A 20,724-nucleotide genomic window follows, 5' to 3' on the forward strand; every position below is an offset into this window, starting at 1 on the left:
TAGCCTGTTCATAGACCAACTGTTCAATTAAAGGCATAGCTGCCTCTGGGTCTCCAAAGATTCTCCCTGCTGCTTTTGTCATTCTAGCCACAAAGTCTGAGAACGACTCCTGGGCGCCCTGAATAATCTTTGTCTAATGTCTGCTTGCCTCTCCCTTCCTAGAGAGTGCCTTCCATGCCTTAACGGCGGCAGCTGAGATCTGGGCATATGCTCCCCAATGGTAATTTGTCTGGTTAGCAGCGTGTTGTCCCGGACCTGTAAGCAACTCAAAAGTCCATGTTCTTTGGTCCCCTTCAACGGCAGCATTGCCCCTTGCCTGTGCTTGGCAGGAATCTTGCCACAAAGCTTTCCATTCTAGATACATTCCCATATTAGGGGCTGCAGCATTCACAACAGTCATCCAATCCCCGGGTGTCATAGCCAGAGTAGCAAGCCTTTCGACTTGCGCTATAGTAAAATTGGAGTTGACTCCATAGTTACGGACTGACTCAGCAAGCTCTTTAATCTGTATATACTCCACTGGAGCATGAACGGCTCCGCCATCAGTGCTTTCAAAGACCTCCGCCATCAGTGCTTTCAAAGACTGGAAACACTTGCTGTATTTTCCTCTGTTCCTCTTTTGAAATGAATGAGTCTGAGTGGAACCTCTCCACATAGGGCGGAGGTGCACTAGGACCCAGAGGTCCAGGGCCCAGAGACCGGGCAGCGAGCTGATTTTCTTCTCTAGCTGCTTTTGTCTTATTCTGTGACTGATTAGCTCATCTTTCATCTGGATGGTATCTTTCTTCCTCATACCAAGCCGCCTTTTCCTCTAAGTCTATTTCCTCAGAGGGGCCAAGCTCCTCATCCGATTCTGAGTTATCAAAACCTAGAGCCTGAAACTCATCTAACGGTGGATAGAGGCTCCCTCCCCTAGGGGCCTCCCCAGCTCGATCTCTTTTCATCTCTCCCTTCCCATTCCTTTTCTAAACATTCCCAGGGCATACTTTCCCTTGTTTCTCTTTTCCTCAGGCTCAAGGTCCGTGGAAAGGCTTTTTTACTTAGGTGCACCTTGTTTCCTCTGAACTCCTAAACTCTCTCCCTGCTCTGTCTCTGATAGACTGTCTTGGACCTCCTCCAGGACCCTGTGCCCTGCCTCAACCATTTGCTGACAATCCTCGTCTTTTAAGCACGATCTTACCAGCTTCCACAACGGCATGGTCCCTGCTTTAAGTTTGCTGTTCTGCTGTTCCCTAACTAGACCTCCTTTCAGTTTCTCCCAGGAGGTGATAGTTAAGGACCCTGAGCACGCATACCATGACGCTGCGTGATATATCTCTTTAACAAAGCCCTCTATAGTCTTAGTGGCAATCTTCAGGCCACACTGCCTCAGGACCAACCATAAGGCAGTCACCACGGAGTGGGAGGTTCCCATACTGCCCTTTTATCTAACTGTGCCTGACCTCGACTGAGAACCAGCCAGCAGTTCCACAGGTGGAAGCAGAACGCAACCAAAAGAAAAAGGATGAGCCCCGTGAAAACAAACAAAAAGGCCTCTAACGCTGGAGAAAGTTCAAGACCGAAAATACCTTACAGAGCTTATCTCGTCCTGCAGTCCTGAATCTGCCCTGAGAACGGAGGGTCCCCTCTGCGCCTGGCGATGGTATGGCTTTCCCGGGTTCTCAGCGCCAAGTGTCCCGAGCTAATTTCTCGCCAGCAAGAACACACTCGGACAACCGGATGCTTCTGCAGCAAGCTTTATTGCTTTATTAGGAGGAAGACCCGAACCCCGGAAAATGGTGCTGCTTATATACACCTTGGAGTAGCATGTCAGCACCTGATTTGCTTGCCCATTGCCTCATTGCTACTCCCCGGGATGGGCAGTGACTTGGCACAAATTCACTCTTGCACCTGCGCACATTACTTGTTTACCAGTTAGGCACAGTGGAAGCTGGGGCCATCTTGTAATGGCAATTGCTCACGGCTCTCCACAGTCTTTTACCATTTCTTTAAGTGCTTCTCAGACATTCCAGATTCCTCTGTTGAGAGTCTCTGTTATTTCTCCACCTCATTTTGAAATTGGGTTATTTGGGTTGTTGGTGAATTTTTAAAAATTTTTGAATATTAGCCCTCTATTAGGTGTAGGATAGGTGAAGATCCTTTCCCAAACTGTAGGCTGCAGATTTGTCCTATTGACAGTGTCCTTTGTCTTTCAGGAGCCTTTCATGAGGACCCACTTATCATTGTTGACCTTAGAGAATGAGCCATTGGTATTCTGTTCAAGAGATTGTCTCCTGTAACAATGCTTTCAAGAGTATTTCCCACTTTCTCTTCTATGAGGTCTAAACCACAGTGTATCCAGGTTGATGTTGTAAATCATAGTATGTATGTATGTATGTATGTATGTATGTATGTATGTATGTAAATCATAGTGTATCCAGTATAATGCTATCCTTGATCTATTTGGACTTGAGTCTTGTGGAGAGTGATAAATATGGATGTATTTTCATTCTTCTACATATAGACATCCAGTTAGGACATCACCATTTGTTTAAAATGCTTTCATTTTTCCATTGTATGTTTTCAGCTTCTTTATCAAAAATCAGGTGTTCATTGGATTATTCATATGGGGCGTGGGGGATTAGGGGAAGAGGGGGGAGGGAGAGAGCCTGCATCCAGCCCAAGTTCCTGTGCTCGGGGAAGGCAGACACAGGAGGAAAGCTAGATGCTTTCCACTTGGCCTTTTGTGGGCATCTGGCTATGTGAAGCCACTGACCCCTCATGGCAGGGTGGACAAGGGGCAGCTCCTGATTCCATGGGCCGCACGGTGACACTCTCAGCCCTGGAGATACAAGAATAGGGCAGAGGGAGAGAGGTTCCCATGCAGGCAAGAGTCTTTGGTCTGGTCCAAGCTGGAGCACAGCAAAGACCTCTGACTGGAGATTAGGCAGGGCTCATTAGGAGAAAGCCTATCCCATTGTCCAAGCACAGCAGGCCTTGATGAACAGAGACAGTCTATGGTTCATAACTTTATTTTAAAAAGGCAGAGGGAAAGAGAGAAGGTAAAAGAAAGAGAGAGAGAAACCAGTCATGTCCATTGGAGAAAAGGGGGAAGAGGAGAAAGAGAAGAGAGTCAAGAGTAAGAGGGAGAGTAAGGAAAATAAAAGCTTAAGAAAGTGAGAGGGAGAGAGTAAGAAAGCGAGGAGGGGCCAAGCATCCCCACTTATAGAGTGATTGTTATCTTGCTGTTGTGAGGTAACTGGGAGAAGTCTAGCCTGATTTTGCAGAAGCTTGGGACATTGTCTATGTGACTACTAGCCACATGCCTCTCTGGTAGGGGCTGTGGGGGTGGTAACTTCGACAGGAGCCAGGAGTTCAGGAGATATGAGGTAACAGCTTCCGTTCCATGTAGGTGATACTTATCACCAACCTGTTTCTCAGGGGTTCAGACCTCAACTCTATTGGAGACCAGCCTGTCAGTGCATAGCCCATTAACCCATGTGTGGGTTCATTTTTTGGTTTATATTTTATTCCATTGATTGACGTGGCTCTGACCCTTCTTCTTAGAGAGGTCACAGGGATGTCCAACCTTTTGGTACTGTGCTATCACATTGTCATTTACAAACATATTGGACCACATTCTTAGCTACCTTTGGTTCAAAGGTTGGGCACACCTGAGTGACTCACCGATTGTCACAAAGCTAGACAGTGGCTGGTACTCCAGCACCTCCCTGCCAGAGAACCAAAGTTTGTATTTCATGCTTTTGCTACCCACACAACCCCCCTTGGAGATGGTGTGTCCTGGCCCTACCTAAGTGATTCTGTTTTGTTAGNCTTGGGATGATAAAANGAACTCCCTGAGGTTTCTGGCACATGTGGCCAAATGAGACCTTCATCCTGTTTCTCACCTTGGTACTATGCAATGGTCTCATGGAGTCACTGGAACTGTAGTATCAAGCACTGTCCCAGATAACTGGTAACTGAATCTAACTCTGTATATTCATGAGATCCTCAAGGAAGTCCAACAGACATTTTCCCCAATTAAGCCCCCACAGAACAATGTCACGATGTAGAGACAATGGTGGGGAAGGATATTTTGGGGAGAGGGTTCTATTTCCAGGGGGCTTTTCCAATCACATTTACAGAAACCTGGGAGGTTCACTCACATTGAGGAAGTAATCTGTTTTACCCAAATTTCACTGACTTTAATATGAACTCAGTTGACAGGTAAATCTGGCCACCACAATAGCCTGGGCAATGCAGAACCGCAAACCTTGGGGGAGAGGGTAACACTGTAAGATGTCAAGGCCCATGTTAAAGCTGTAGTTGTTACAGAAATGGAGCCCAGAGGCACACACTGGCATGTATGGTCCCAGATTGACCATGGAAGTTAGAACAGTGGGCAGAGAAAAGGCTCTGTATTTAATAATAGCCTTAAGTCAACTGCATTCTAGATGTGTTAATTACTTTCCTGTGCTGTGATAAAACACTATGGCTGAGGCAACTACAAAAAGAAGAGTTTATTTAGGATTATGGTTTCTGAGGGATGAGTCCATCATGGCAGGGGGAGGAGAGGTGGGGGAGGCATGGCAGCAAGTAGCAGGCATGCCTGCAGGAGCAGGAAGATTTGAGCTCATATCTTCAACAGCAGACATGAAGCAAAAATGGAAGTGGCATGGTGATATTTCACCTCTCATCTCCTGTCCTGGGTGAAGGCTTCCTGCAGCATTGCCGCACCTCCCAAACCTGCCCAGAGAAAGCCACCTTCTTGGGATTGAATGTTCAAATATCTGCACCTGTGGGAGACACTCTTCTGCAAACCACGAGAAATGCACTGAGATACAATAGGCTGAGAACAGAGCACAACTTTAATGCCCCAGAAAAAGCAAAGCTGCTGAAAACCTCTTCCCTGTTTGGGGGTGGGGGGGTTGGACCTAATTTCCTTCCATCTTCCTGTCTGGGCAGATCCCTGAAATGAGCAGATAGGACAAGAGGGTCTGGTCTGCAGGGTCCCCACACTGTCTTCAGTGAGACTTTTCCAGGGCAGAGTCATCTGGTTCCCCAGCAAAGCAGCCCTTCTCAGAGCTGCTTCCTCAGGGCAGGCCACAGCACACCTGCTGACCTGGCTCCTCCTCCTGCCTGGATTAGCATTTCCTTACCCTGAGAACAGGCCTGGATTCACAGACTGAGAATTTTTTTTTTTTAGATTTATTTATTTATTTACTTATTTATTTAATATGTAAGTACACTGTAGCTGCCTTCAGACACTTTTTCTCCTCTCTCCTGCCCTGCTCACTCCGGCCCAAAGATTTATTTATTTACTTAAGGACACTGTAGCTGTCTTCATACATCCCAGAAGAGGGCATCAGATCTCATTATGGATGATGGTTGTGAGCCACCATGTGGTTGCTGGGATTTGAACTCAGGACCTTCTAAAGAGCAATCAGTGCTCTTAACCACTGAGACAGCTCTCCAGCCCCTGTCTGAGCCTTAGTTACAGGAGCCTGATGACACTAAGATCACCTTGTGGTCTCTAAGCCCCCTGTCTTCATCCACAGCTGCTGCCTCAATTCCAACTCCAACCAGACCCTGTAGCTTTAGGCTCTCTACTTCCTGCTGGACTGTCCATCTGTCCCAGTTCCCTGGAGTGGCTGAGCAGGAGCTCTGATAGCAGCAGTGCCTTCCTTTGGCATCCCAGAGCTCCTTTACTGTGGGTGGAATCACCTCCCCTGCCTGCACTTAGTGCCTGGGGATTGGAGAGGGCTCCCTCTGCTGGGGGAGGATGGCACTGCTGGGCAGAGCTCATCTATGGGTAGGAGAAACACCCTGGAGAGAAGCCTGCACTTCTCAAAGTCTCCCCATGCCAGGTAGCAGAGAGTGGCATGTTGGACAGGAGACATAACCACCTGTCATCCATGTTGTGGAGAAAGACTGGTTAGAGGACAATAGGCCTGACCCCCATGCCCATCCAGGCCTTCGAGGTAGATGTCCTGAACCTCCACATGGACTCCCACAGACACGAGGGGGACTCAGCTAAGGCTAGCAGAAAAGTGTCAGAGCCAAGAATAGGCGAGTCATGGCTTCCCACTGCCACCCACCTTTCTCTGGTTATGCCTTAGATTTCCCATCTGTGAAATGGTGTCTGCAGACACCAGTCTACAGTTGCAGGAAGACACAGATGTAGGGCCTAGAGTCCTAGTTAGGGTTACCATTGCTGAGATGAAACACCAAAAGCAAGATGGAGAAGAATGGGTTTATGTGGCTTACACTTCCACATTGTAGTCCATCCTCAAAGGAGGTCAAGGTGGGAACAGGGACAGAAACCTGGAGGCAAGACCTGATGATTTCTTGTTCCCCATGGCTTGCTCAGCCTGATGCCTTAGAAATTCCAGGACTACCAGCCCAGGGATGTCTCCAACCACAATGGTGGGGGCCTCTCCCATAGATCACTGAATAAGAAAATGCCCTACAGGTTTGCCTGCCCCCAGATCTTATGGAACCACTTGGTCAATTGAGGTCCCCCTTTTTCAAGTGACTTGAACCTGTGTCAAGTTGATGTAAAGCTAGCCTCACACCAGGAAATGCCTGGCATGGTCTAGAGGTGGAAATTGGTTGATAGAATCATAGTCTAGACCGTGCAAAGACACAGGTCAGATCTATAGACCCACACAGAACTGGGCACAGTGAAGTAATTCCTGTACTAGGAAAGCTGAAGTAGGAGGATCAGGAATTCACAGTGACTCTTGGCTACATGTGGGTATGAGGACAACTCAGGCTCCAAGAGACCCTGCTGAGAGAAGAAAAAAGGACTGCAGGCTAAGGGGCAAGAGGGTTGGAGACAGAATTGGCTGACTTGGTGACCCCAGTGTTCCACACATTCGTAACAAACACAACCTGATTTGTGGTTTTCAAAAGGAAAGGGGAGTATATTATAACCAGGTCTTGAGAGCACAGGATGCCACAGCCTTCGGGCTGCTTTCTGAGAACCCTCCTGTGGCCTCAGCAAAGCAGAGTTCAGGACTTGGCGAGGACACATGGGTACTCAGAGTCTAGGGCAGAGAACAAGGCTAATCAGAAGCCCCTGCGTCCCTTGCCAGTCCCAATCAGCCTTATATTATCTTGATCACAGTCATCTGAGGGTTGTGGGCTTTTTTACCAGGAGAGGAATTTAGCCCAGGTGTGTCTTATGCAGCTAGGCCTGCGGCTTCTGTTCTCAACCTGTTCTCATCCCAAATATTCACATTATAATTCATAGCAGTAACAAAATTACAGATAGGAAGTAGTCACGAAATAATTTTATGGTTGGGGTCACCACAGCACGAGGAACTGTATTAAAGTGTCCCAGTGTTAGGAAGTTTGAGAACCACTGTGCTAGATCCAGAGGGTCAGCTGACAGGAGAGTTCCTGATGAAGACATGTTGGAGAGGTGGTGTCCAAAATAATTCCCTGAAGTCTGGGCAAGGTAGAAAGAGAAAGCTCTGCTGTGGGCGAGCCTGAGACTCTCAGGGCACCTGGTGAGTTGAGCTTCTGGCCCAGGTGCCAGAGCTAGGTTTCTTATTCTGCGCTGACCCTTGCTCTACCTGTGGTGAGTTCTCTCTCCTGCCTCTCTCTGAACCTCATTTAAGAAGGCAGGCAACGGGAAGGCCTCATTACTATGGCTGCTGCAGGTTTTTTTCCTCCGAGGCCACTCCCACAAGTCCTAGTTTCTACAGGACCGGGCATCTATGAGGATGAACATCATACACTGTGGATAGTTGCCAAACTGGAAACTTGTTCTCATTCACCATATTGCAACAAGGTGAGTTTCAGCCCTCCAGACAGGCGATTCCCCAACTCTTACCCTTGTGTGCTAGGCTCTGTGTGTGTGTGCATGTGTGTTTAGGTAGGTGCTGTTATTATCGTGTCAGAAAATAGATGATACAGGTCTTTGAATAGAATCATGTCCCTATACCCTGGAACTTCTTTTGAGGCCTCACAGACCCAACTAATAGACAGATGCAGAGCCCTAGTAGTGAGGACTCTGTCACCAACAGTCGTGGCCTGAAAAAGTGTTTGACAGAGAAGGAATCCTTACACTAGGAGCTGACTAGGGGACTTGGGGGAAGTCCTAAATGGGTTATGTGATCTGCAGGTGATGTAGAGACCCACGCTGCTGGAAACCTGCTCTGGACCATGGCTTTAGTCCACAGCAGGACCTTGGGGGCTAAAACACTCTCTAGTGGAAGGCTCTGGGTATGAAAACTGCTCCCCAGGGTTGTGGAAAAGACTATGGGCCCCCTCCCCTGCCCTGGGAATGGGGAGGCCTTGGGGCCTTAGGTCTCTTTGGCTACCAGGGTTTGCCTGCACCCCCACCCCCTGTCCTAACCTTCTCCAGCCCAGCAGCCTTTCCCTGCAGCTCCCCTGACTCCCTGAATACCTCAGCCATTTTGGCAATGGTATTCTCTTGGTCCCCCTCCCCTCCTTCCTTGAGTTACAAGGCCCAGATCAAGGTCATGTTCACTCTGGACTCTCGCAAATGTTTGGTTTTCCCTATGTTCTCCCTTTTATCTACAACGAACCTCCCCTTTCTCCTCCCCACTCCTGCTCCCCATCCTCTCCCTTCTCCCCCTCCTCCTCAGCCCCCTCACTTTTCCCCCTCCTCCTAACCCTTCTCCTCCTCCTCTTCCTGTATCTCCACCATACCAAGGAGCATTTACGGCGTAATTTTTCATTCCTTGTTTTATATTCATCTAAAGATGACTTTGATATTTTAATGGACACCTCAGCCATGTCTTTGGTTTGAGACCTAACAACAGGGTAATTCACCTGTCCAATTATATATATATATATATATATATATATATATATAATCTTCATGTTGATAAGTGTTTTCTTTTTTTCTTTTCATTAAAAAACTTCAATATTTATTTATTTATTTATTTTAGTATATGAGTACACTGTAGCTCTATACGTGGTTGTGAGCCTTCATGTGGTTGTTTGGAATTGGATTTTAGGACCTCTGCCTGCTCTCATCTGCCTTGCTTGCTCTGTTCTATTTATGATTGTAAATAGGTACACTGTAGCTGTCTTCAGATGCACCAGAATAGGACGTCAGATCACATTACAGGTGGTTGTGAAGGACCATTTGGTTGCTGGGATTTGAACTTAGTTCCTTTGGAAGAGCAGTCAGTGCTCTTACCCACTGATCTATCTTTCCAGCCCCAATAAGAGTTTTCCTTAACCCTATACCACACAAAGTGTAGAATAGTTTTGAACCAAATATTTTCAGTAGAAACAAAGAAAGAAAGTTACGAAGGAAGGAAGGAAGGAAGGAAGGAAGGAAGGAAGGAAAGAAAGAAAAGAAAAGAAAAATAAAATAAGAAAAAGAGAGAGAAAAGGAAGGAAGAAAAGAAAGAAAAGGAAGGAAGAAAAGAAGAACGAAAGGAAGATCCAGAATAGAATTCAGTTAGTGAGGGTATAAATGAAAGAGCTGCAAAGGAAATAATGTGTAGTCAATTAAATTCAAATAGAAGCACATGTCTCCCAGCCATTCTGCTTCTGGGCTGGGCTTGTGGTGAAGCAGCGATTGGCCCCACATGTGCATAGAGGGGCAGGTGCAGCAACCAAATGAGCTCCTTGTACAACTGAGTGTAAAGGGGAGGGGGCAGGGAAGGGTCTGATGGCATCTGTAAAAGGAGGAACCTGAGGATCCAGGCAGAGCTGTCTTTAAGGGATACATCCACCAGAGGTGCCCTGTGGAGTGCCTTCACAGAGACAGAAAGCACAATGGTGGTAGGGAGGGGGAGTTCCAAGACCCTATGGTTGCCATAGGTTTGGAGCAGGTGAGTGGAAGGAAAGACTCTGTGATGGGATGGGGGCCATCTCAGGACCCCCCCCCCTTACCACCTCTGTGCACCCTGAAATCACCACAGTGGCCAGGGAAAGGTTCCATAGGAATAGAAAGATTGGGGAAATTTAGGCACAGGTAGCCCTGAATTATTTCCCTAATTAAGGCAATTCCCCCTCTGTCTCTCTGTCTTGTCAACCTATAGATCATAGAACTGAAGACTTTGCAACATGTTAGCAAAATGTTCTACAACTGAGGCACATTCAGCCTTCCTTCTACTTTTTACGTTGCATCAGAGTCTCACTAAATTGCCCAGGTTGGTCTTCAACTGTTGTGCAGGTGGGTCTGGAACTTGTGGTCCTCCTGCCTCAGCCTCCTGAGTAGTCTGGGATTCCAGGTTGCANCACTAGGCCCAGCATTGAGCAACTCTCATTCTTCTTCCTGCTTTTCTTTTCTTCCCTTTCCCACTTTTGGTTAGTGTACTAAGAAATAGGTTGCACTTTACACACACACTCTCTCTCTCTCTCTCTCTCTCTCTCTCACACACACACACACACACACACACACACATACACTAGAAGCAGGGACATCTAAATTCAAGGGCAGATTGGCCAGTAAAGCCAGTTAGAGTCTAGGCAGGGCTACACAGAGAGATCCTGTCTCAAATAAGCACATAGATAGATACATAGATATAGAGAGAGATAGGTAGATAGATAGAAGGAGAGATAGATCTCTTAAGCAAACATAACCCTGTGAACCTGGGTTAGGATCCCAGAATAAAAAGTCAGGTGTGACTTTGTTGCCTGAACTTGATGGCTGTGGGGACTTTATTCACAGAGGAAAAAGTGATAGGACAGACATCTGAGTCCTACTTTGGCCTTTTCAGGCTGCTATATATACATATACTGTATGTGAGTCCACAGACACACACCCATATACATGCATACACACGTACATACACATGTACACACACACCATTATACACACAAGCACACACACACATGTACACATACACACCACACACACACATACACGAATACACACACAGGCACACACACATGCACACATACCCTCATACATACACAGGCAAACACGCATGTGCACACATGTGTGCACTCATGCACACAGACATACATACACATGCACACACACACTCATATACACATGCATGCATACACATACATGCACACATGGAAACACACACAAACACATGTACACATGTACACACATGCATACACAAACGCACATACACAAGTGCACACACACACACACACATATGTGGGGCAATGGGCTATATACAGACAGCTTGGTCTCCAGTGGAGTTGAGAGATGGAAACCTGCTGAAACCCAGTGTTGGTAATTTTCACCTACATGGGACAGAAGGCATTCCCTCATCTCCTGAACCCCTGGCTCCTGTGGAAATTACCGCCCCCACAGGAGAGGCTGGTGGCTTTCAGTTTTGTAGACAATGTCCCAAGCTTCTGCCCTTTAGGCTAGACTCCTCCCAGTTACCTAGCAACAACCGGATAACAAGGGGCTGTTTGGCCCCACCTCACTCTCTCCCTTTTACTCTTTAATCTCTTACTCTCTAAGCTTTACCTCTCTCTTTAAGCTTTCTTAGTCTCTAGCCTTTCCTTTTTCTCTCCTTTTCTCATTTCTCTCCTCTTGGCCATGGCCAGTCTCTCTCTCTTTTACCTTTTCTCAATCCCCCTGCCTTTTTACAATAAAGCTCTAAAAGCATAGACTGTCTCTGTTCTTCAAGGACTCTCGCTTGCGTGGGAACCTCTCTCCCTCTGCCCAGTTTCTATATCTCCAAAGCCTAGTGCTGCTCCTAGGCCTATATTCTGTTCTCATCTCCTCTGCAGAATCCAGCGTGGGATGCAGGAGACTGAGAACCTGGTATCTGCGACTACCCCTTGTCCACCCCTGGCAGTGTGGAGTCAGTGGCTTCACACAGCCAGATGCCCACCCAGGCCCAAGTGAAAAGCATCCATCAGTCCTCCTGCATCCACCTGCCCAGAGCACAGGAACTCTGGCCAAACACAAGCTCTCTCCCTGCCCCCTCATTCCCCTACACCCACAGCACCCCCCTCCCCACCCCATGGTGTATGTAAGAGTTCACACAGACTGGTGCTTGCCTGATTGACAGCACCTTCTCACTGGGCTTTTTCAATCACAGACCTCCTAGAGAAACTTATCTTTCTGCAGGAACTGAGGACCTAGGAACGCCCCCCCGCCCCCCCCCCCAGTGCCACCTTAGGGCAAAAGCATCCGCAGACAACAGTAGTTTTGAATGAAACTTTATGTACTACAAAAGCAGGTAGCAAGCCTACTTGGGCCCTTGCCCCTTCTTTGCTATCCCCCTTCTGTCCACCCTGACATCACAACACTAGCAGAAAGGACAGACTTTGAGACCTTAGGATGGCAGCCAGGAAAATGACTTACCACAGTCACCTATCAAAGTGTATGTCTTTAGCTCAACAAAAAAAGGCATGGATCAGGAAGACAGGAGGACGCTGTTAGGAAGTCTGTGACACACTTTGTGGTTTGTGGTCATGCTTGGCACTTGGTTATGGATTTTAGGAACTCTTCTACTTTGTGGATTTCTGTGTGGGCTCAGGTTTATTTTTTACATCTATAAATGGTGCATGAAGTTCACCATCAACAGATCAATGAATTTCTTGTTTAAAGCCATTGCCCCCTGGTTCTCTCTGTGTGTGTATTTCTGTGTGTGTGTGTGTCCTGTATATTTGTGTACATACCTGTTCATGTGTGCATGTGTGTGTATACAAGTGTGTGCATTTGCATGTGTGTGTGTGCGTGCAAATGCGCATCTGTGTAATGTTCAGGTGAGCTGCCTTGTGACTTTCTTATTCCCTTGATAAAACATCCTTCCCTAAATCTGCAGTTACACTGGCAGCCAGCAAACCCCAGTGGTCCTCCTGCCTCAGCTCCCTAAGCACTGGTGCAAATATCACTGTAGCTTTTTACTTGGGTGCTGGTGATTCAATCTTAGGGCCTCCTGCCTGTGCAGCAGGTACTCTTATCTACCAAGGCATCTCCTCACTCTCTGTCTTATTTTTCAGAAGAGAAATTTGAAAACTCTACAAATGGCCAAGACAAAGTCCCAAGGGGCCATTTAGTGCCATGAAAGGCATTACCAGCCTGGAGGCAGTGGCTACTTTGTGGGAGATACCCTGGTGTTCAACAGGGTTGGTAGAAGAGAGTGCCAGAGAGGCAGAAGAGCAGCAGACACCCCAGGCCCTGAGGAAAAAGACCTAGGTGCTGGAGAGAAGGATGTGGCTAGGGGTGTTGACCACTGCAGCAAACAACCCAGTCTCAGTCATGGAGGATGGAACCCTGCTCCTAATATACTGCTCTCTCTGTTCCCTTCAGATCGAAACATGTGTAACTGTCCACTTGTGGCAGATGACCAGATTCCCTCAGGAGCCTAGTCCCTTCAATCCCATGAATTTTAACTTTCTACCCATGACGTGGAGATTAGAGTCCATGAACACATACCGGGGATCAGATGCCATGCACTGGAGACTACTGAATCATTCCCAGGCAAGTGTTTGCTACCTCAAGATAAAAGCTGCAGCAGGTATCAAATGCTTTTCATTCTGACCCAACCCAGGGAGGTTCTTCTCCCCCTCTTCCCCACAGTCAAGCCCTTGGTCCATTTTAGTGGATGGTTGGGGTCTGTCACATGACAAAACTTTTCTTGGGGAGATGACCCAAACTCAAGTACCCAGCACAGATTGGGAGCCCACAACAGACCAAGGTATTCACAGCACTGAAGCCCAACTTGATGAACCAGTGAACTTTACTGTGGTTACATACAGGAGCACCAGAAAGGGGTCACTCACAGTAACAGAAATGAGTCAGTTGGCTGCATCACTAAAGTCCACCACAGCCTGTTGACAGAGAGTTCAAAAAAGCTGGTACCTTGGAGCACAGTGCCCAGCCTATGGTCAGCTGACAGGTTGGAGAGTACCTTTGAGGTGCCTCTGCTGGTCTACAAGCCATTTCAGGCAGCTTGGCTGGTTGGCTTCTTCAGGGCTCTTTTGTCTGTGTCTTTGAAGCTTGACTCTGCTGCTTCAGGCAGGGAGGGGCAGTGTGATTCTGCTCAGTTTTAGGGAGTTCATGAAGGTACTTTTGTTGTTGTTACTTCCCTGCTTCAGGAAGTGACTGCTATGAAAGAAAGGGTCAGAGGGAAGGAGAGAGGGGGCAGAGAGGGAGATGGAGGGGGGAAGAGAGAAGGTAGAGAGAGAATGCCCATGGGGACACTTCTGCCGACTGGTGTAGGTGTGAAAGTAATGCTTCCCTCTGGCTACAGAATCCAGAGACCAGGTCCCCTCTTGCTCCTTGTCCCTTCCTGCTGCCTAAGGTCTGAATGAGTCACTAGGGCTTACTAGATTTGCCTTACAGGACCCTGATGGCTGTACCCTCTCCTATAGGTTGGTGACACAGTGCAACTGATCCTGATGCTGGAGTAAAAGTGACTGACTGATGGGAGCTTCTGGGAAGGTTTGTCATGTTCACTGACCATGACCCTCACAGGTGAGGTCAGACAGGTAGCTGCTGAATTCCCCTCTTTATAGGAAGACGGTGCTGGCATCTCCCCCTGAGCTTTCCTGGTATAATGCACACCAGGAAGCACAGGACCTCACTGGGATGACCTAAAGTCACCACTCAGCCTTGGGGGGAAAATCTGTATGTTCAGTGTTCCACATCATAGCTAAGCCAAAGAGCTTAGTTGAGTGTTGGAATTGTAGGTCCTTTGATCTCAGAGCCCTATGACCAGACTAGAATCCAGTGACTCTGGCTCTCAAGTTTAATCATACAGTGCTGTGTGATCCTGGCCACGGGGGACCTACCCTGGGCATCTCCCCCAGCTTCATAGCAGTTCTCCCTGGCTGTGTAGAACTTAGACCATGGGCAGGGCTGGCTGGAGCCCAAGCCTTTGGATTTAGGACCCAATTCTGCAGTGATCCACTAATCAATGTCTAATTTGCCTTCTACAGGTCTTGATAGCCTGGCTGACTCCTGCCCCTGTACCCTCGGGGTAGACTTTGCACACACCCCTCTGCTTGTTCCTCAAGTTTCTAGTTTTATAGCACCTTCTGCCATGGTTAGACCTGCTTTTTAGATGATCTACTTTCTGTGAGCCTGGCCTATCTCTGTCCTGACTGTTATCCCTAGCTGGAGACAAACTGCATCTTCTCTTGCCCACTTTGTGCCTCTGACCCTGACCTTATAGATGGCTTTTCTTAAGACCCCTCCTCCATTCAAACTCCTCCACCTGGGCTTTTAGTGCTGTATGTGGCAAAAGATTTGTCCCCATTTACTGTAGGTGGTCTACAGGTGCCTCTGGAGGAGGTACAGATAGGGACTCTATGTATGCCCTGTGGGCCTCTGACCTATCACTGGCAAGAATTTCACCTGGTGCTGGGTAGAGAACACTCAGTGCTCAGTAGCTTGAAGGCACAGCGGGAGACTATCAGAGAACATCTGGAGTACTTGTCCAGGTGCTCAGTTCCTTGGCTCCAGGAAGTGATGCTGACACTAGGCCCCTCCCACCCCAACTTGTTTTTAACTAATTAAACTTCACTGTTTTTACTTGAGATTCTGTGCTGAACAGGTCTGTGTTTATCCAGGCTCTAGTGCAGAAAGCAGAAGCTGGTCCCAATTATGAAATAAACATGTATGACCTCTTCAGGACATTTCCACAACATAAATAGTGGTTACTTCTCCATTCCAGCATTAGGGTACCCAGGGGAAGGTTTAGAAGAGAGGCTGTTTGGGAGTGGGTAACCCTGCGCTGAGAATAGGCCAAGAAGAAGTGATGTCACATGGAAAAATGGAGATCGTTCAGTGATGTAGCAGACAGTGTGTCACTGCAGGAAGCCCTGTACTACACTCCCCACTGGGGAGGAAGTTTCCTTGCACAGGAAGACAACTGGTGATGCAGGGAGTAGTAGGGAGGGGACCCAGGCCAGGATCTGGGAGTGTGTCCTTCAGCTGATGTACAGGAAAGGCACACTCTCCCTCACAAAGCCTCCAGCAGATGGAAGATATAACTTTGCAGTGTGAATCTACAGAAGCTCTTCTAGGGCTGGCACTGTAGCTGAGTTGCTGACATGTTTGCTAAGCACACACAGAGCTGTAAATTCGATCCCTCAGTATTGCATAAACAGTGTATCAACCTTGGCATTGGTGGTGCATGCCTTTAATCCCAGTACTTGGGAGGCAGAGGCAGGCAGATTTCTGAGTTCATGGCCAGCCTGGTCTACAAAGAGAATTCCAGGACACCCAGGGCCACACAGAGAAACCCTGTCTCAAAAAACAAAACAAAGAAAACAAACAAAAAACCAAAATGAAACAAAACAAAAATCCAGTTTGACTCTGCTGTGGTTTAGTCTCATGACAAAAGGAAGACCTTTGAAGCTAAGAGGAAAAAAAATATTCCTTATGGCTAACTTACATTTAACTGACTAACATTAATTTCATACAGTGTCTAACATTTTTTTCTCACAACAGCCACAAGCAAAGTAGCATCACTCCAGTGCACGGAGGAGGAGAATGAGGCCCTCCAGAGAGACTTTGCCCAAGACTGTGTGGTTATCAAATGGCAGAGTCAGGGTCTTAACCAAGTGTTACCTAAGTCCACATCTGTGAAAAGGATGGAGCCCAGAATAACCCAGAGCAGTTGGCACTGGATGGACAGATGGAGAAAGTGTGTGTCTGAAGTGACCAGGGGCTTTTCATCAAGTAGCCATTGCTGTCCACAGGTGACAGCCGATCTCCCAGAATGGCCATGCAACTGAGACAATGTTTGGTCCTTCCATCTCTGGGCTCTGCTCAGTGAAGACCACTCTGGGCCTCCTGTTTTAGATTGTGACAAAGCACACGTTGTCTCTTAATACTTACCCTGGCTGCAAGTGTGTAGGGGGCAGTATCACTTTTGTCCTGAAATTCTAATTTGGGGTTCATGGGTTCCCCTCAAATTCTTAGCTCCTCAAGTCTGTCTTCCTATCCGGCTGTTAGGGAAGTAGGGGTTTCCAGGATAGTTGTGTCGGCCTGACCATGCTCTGACGCTTCTTCTTCTTTTTAATTCAATTTAATTGTTTTACTTATTCACTTTGCATCCTGATCACTGACACCCTTGTGTCCACCCCTTCAATATTCCTTCTCCATTTGCTATTCCCTTCTCCTACGAGTAGGTGGGGACTCTATCCCCCCTGGATATCCTTCCATCTCTTCAAGTCTCTGTGAAGCTAGGTGTTTCTTCTCTCATTGAAACCAGACAAGGCAGTGCAGTAGAAGAATATATCCCATGTACAGGTGTCTTAGTTAGGGTTTTACTGCTTTGAACAGACACTGTGACCAATGCAAATCTTATAAAAAAACATTTAATTGGGGATGCCTTACAGGTTCAGAGGTTCAGTCCATTATTATCTATCCTGTCCCATGGGATTCAGTTATTCGTGGGTGCGAGGGGGACGGCAAACCTGGGAGAAATTAGGATTGGGACGAAAAGAAAAGCCGAAGACCGAGTAGAGTGTACCTATCAAGGTCTCTGTTTATTAGCCAGAGACGCTGGGTTTTAAAGCATACATCAAGGGGAATAGGGACGGGTCGAGGGGGAATTAACAAAGAACAAAGAAGTGGCCATCTGCTGACATGAGGGCTGAAGTCAGGCACTAGGCGGCAAGCACTCTGCGTCTTATCTCCTGAACATAGATCCTCCTTAACAGCCTTGGGGTGTCAGGCCAGGCTCAGGTGTAACTCATGTCCTTGGATGTCATAGGAGTTCAGGAAGAGATAGGGAAGAGGGGACTATAATTCAGCTTTTATAGCCTCAGGTGCCAGGAAGGGAACAGGGAAGAGGGAGTGACGACCGGCTCCTAGCATGAGGCCATTTGGCCTGTCAGGGTGGGAGATTGTGAAGGGCTAGCTTTCTCACGGTATGGTCTCTGACATCTCCCCCTTCTGAATTAAATTTAATAAGGCCACACTTAACTGAGGTGATCAAATGATTTTCTCATCCTTGGATGAGTGGGCATTAACCATGGCTGGGGGAGCATTGACCCGATTCCTCCCGTGGGTGCTGTCATGACCCACACTTGTGGCTCTTGGTATCTTTTGGGGAGGGGAGGCAGAGCCTTAGATTCTTCAGCTGTAACTAGAACTAGATACCAACCCCATCCAAATTGGGTGTGTCTCTCAGGGAACTCAGAAACGGTCTATTTGGACCTTCCTCTGCAGTGCTTAGCCTTGTACACATGCTAGTGCCCATACTGAATTCATATTATCACGAACCAGCATGCACAATTCTGATTTCTGTGCAGCTCCTAAAGGAGAATTGTCAACCTCCGATTCAGCAAAGCCTCTACAAGAATTCTGCCAATTGTAACACCACAATTTGTGGCTCTTAGGCTATATTAGGAGCTGGAGGTCACTCTCCTCATCCCTATTGTCTCCAAAGCCTGAGGAACCAAGGGGACCTTGCATTTGCAGCAATGGTGGAAAACTGGAGACCAGTTGCTCTTTCTGCCTCGGTGGGAGGAAGATCTTCTTCGTCTGAGTCTTGGATATCCAGTTGATGGTAGTGGACTACAACCAGCTTACTTAAAGCAGCTTCAATCTGTGACTTAACAAAACTGGTTAATCTATTAAAGGCCCAGGGGCCAAAAGACAAAAGCAGTAAAATACCCAGGAAAGGTCTCAAAAGGCTGGGAAGTAGGGTAGTGAGCCAAGGAGAAGTAGAAAACCAATTTTTATACCAACATTCTCGTTTCTCTCTGTTATGATTTTTCTCTTCTAAACTAGTTCTAATTTTGTCTATGCTATCTTGAACTAAGCCAGTCTTATCAGAGTAAAAACAACATTCTTCTAATACCTGAAATTTCTGTCTTTGTAGCCTTAATATTTGTTATAACCTGTCTTATTGTTGAGACCATTACTTCTAAGACATTAACCTTTGCCTCCAATTTTTTATCTACAATAAATTACTAATATTCTTATGCATATCATTAACAAAATGAGTAGTATGCAGCTGTTGATCTAAAGCTGTGGTAGATATTGAAGTTAAAAATTGCAATTAAAGCAGTAAATCTTAAAATTGTTCATTTGACCTTTTCCAAGTTTGCATTCCCAGAATTTTAGACCAAGGATCATTTCCTAACTCTAACAGGCAGCAAAACATAAGNAGGTCTCTTTAACAAAATCATAACAGCAGATTCCTTATCTAAATTAGGATCTACACAATTAGTTAATTGACAACAATTACAATGAATATGAAAAGACTTGTCAAGATTGGTGATCTTAACTCTTAAAATTATCTAACAATATAGCATATAGGTAAGGTACAAAAGCTTTCACAGATATAGGGGAGTTGGCCTGAATGGCCAAAAACAGTGTCTCTGATGAAATCTTGTTAAATGCACTATAGCAGTCTCTCTGCCTCACGGGTCATCATTTATAGTTGTCCTCAAATTGACACCAGGTCGGCTCTCCTTGCTGTAGCCCATGGCAGAGATAGGAGGTTTCTTCATCTTGTTTGCAAGTGGCTGCTCTCCCTGATTCTTCTTTCTCTGTGCACTCAACAGATTTTTATTGTCATCACTGTCAGGGCACTCAGGAACTCAGGTCAACCTGTCACACGAATCATTCTGGAAGCTAGCATGCTTCAGTAGCATTCTGTGGAAAAAACAGAAACACCGCCCCCTTTTCCCCATATTAACTTTCTGTTCAGGCTCATGCCATGTGTCAATAAGTGAATCCTTTTTATCTCACCTAGACATGACTATGTCTAGTTTTAAGATACTATGAGGCATTTATTAAGTTCTTTGATATCCAAATTTCAAAATTCTTAAAAATAAAAGTATGATTTAAATAATGTGCATGGGGGTATAATTTCTCCCCTTTTTTTGTTTTTAAGAAGGTGGAGTTTTTAAAGTTTCACAATACCTTGTCTTTGTGAATTATTAAATTGTTGACAAAATGACTTAAATACTGGATTGTTATAGTCGGTTTTAATATAACATGGGCAGTGACTAATTACACTTTCAGTTGTTTCTTTTGAAGAGCAGTTGTAACTAGAATGCTTGAAAAGTTATTAAAGTCACATGTGTATAATTTATGTATTTACTAATCAGAAATAAGAGAAAGTCCTTAAGTTGTCTCTGCGAATAACTATCTTCTAGGGAAAAAAACAGCTTGATTAATAAGTCTAAAACCCAAATAATTATAAGGATCCTGAGTTTGTATCCTTTCAGGAACTATCTGTAATCCTCATCAGTTAAAGCTTTATGTAAACCTCTATAACACAAAAGCAAATCCTGGAGGTCTTTTCCAGGCAACCCAGGACAATTTCTTAACTGCTCCAAAACAGTCTTCTTAAAGGAACAGCATTTTTTTCTTATAAGTTGCATAAGCAATTGCAAGCATGAGAATTAATAGCATCTGAGGGATGGACAATTTTAAGTAATTGTAAGCTCTGAGATATAATATTGACTATTAATATACAACTTAAAGTTTGATTGTTCAACATTTTAAAACACCATCTACAGCACACAATTATCTGTGCTGAAGCAGGAGAAAACTCAAAAGAATAAGTGTGTGATCCAATTCACATATACTTTTCTCCCATAGTAGGGCTGTTTTTAAACACAGTAAATGGATGCATGCATGCATGAATTTATAGAAGCATGCATAAAAACAATTTTTTATTAGGTATTTTCCTCAATTACATTTCCAATGCTATCCAAAAAGTCCCCAATACACTCCCCCCCCCAGTCCCTCACCCACCCACCCCCACCCCTTGGCCCTGGCATTCCCCTGTACTGGGGCATATAAAGTTGGCAAGTCCAATGGGCCTCTCTTTCCAGTGATGGCCGACTAGGCCATCTTTT

General features: G+C 46.2%; 1 protein-coding gene across 1 annotated transcript; it reads left to right on the forward strand.

Moving 5' to 3' along the window:
* The first annotated feature begins 7,561 nt into the window (after positions 1-7,561).
* On the forward strand, positions 7,562-15,430 carry LOC110307443 (protein TCL1B2). Its single transcript, XM_021179682.2, has 4 exons — positions 7,562-7,777; positions 13,202-13,372; positions 14,266-14,306; positions 14,833-15,430. Exons 1-3 carry the CDS (start codon positions 7,634-7,636, stop codon positions 14,302-14,304), a joined length of 354 nt encoding a protein of 117 aa, XP_021035341.1. The 5' UTR covers positions 7,562-7,633; the 3' UTR covers positions 14,305-14,306; positions 14,833-15,430.
* The last annotated feature ends 5,294 nt before the right edge of the window (positions 15,431-20,724 follow it).

This window comes from Mus caroli, chromosome 12 (genome assembly GCF_900094665.2).
Source record: "Mus caroli chromosome 12, CAROLI_EIJ_v1.1, whole genome shotgun sequence".
Taxonomy (NCBI): Eukaryota; Metazoa; Chordata; class Mammalia; order Rodentia; family Muridae; genus Mus; species Mus caroli.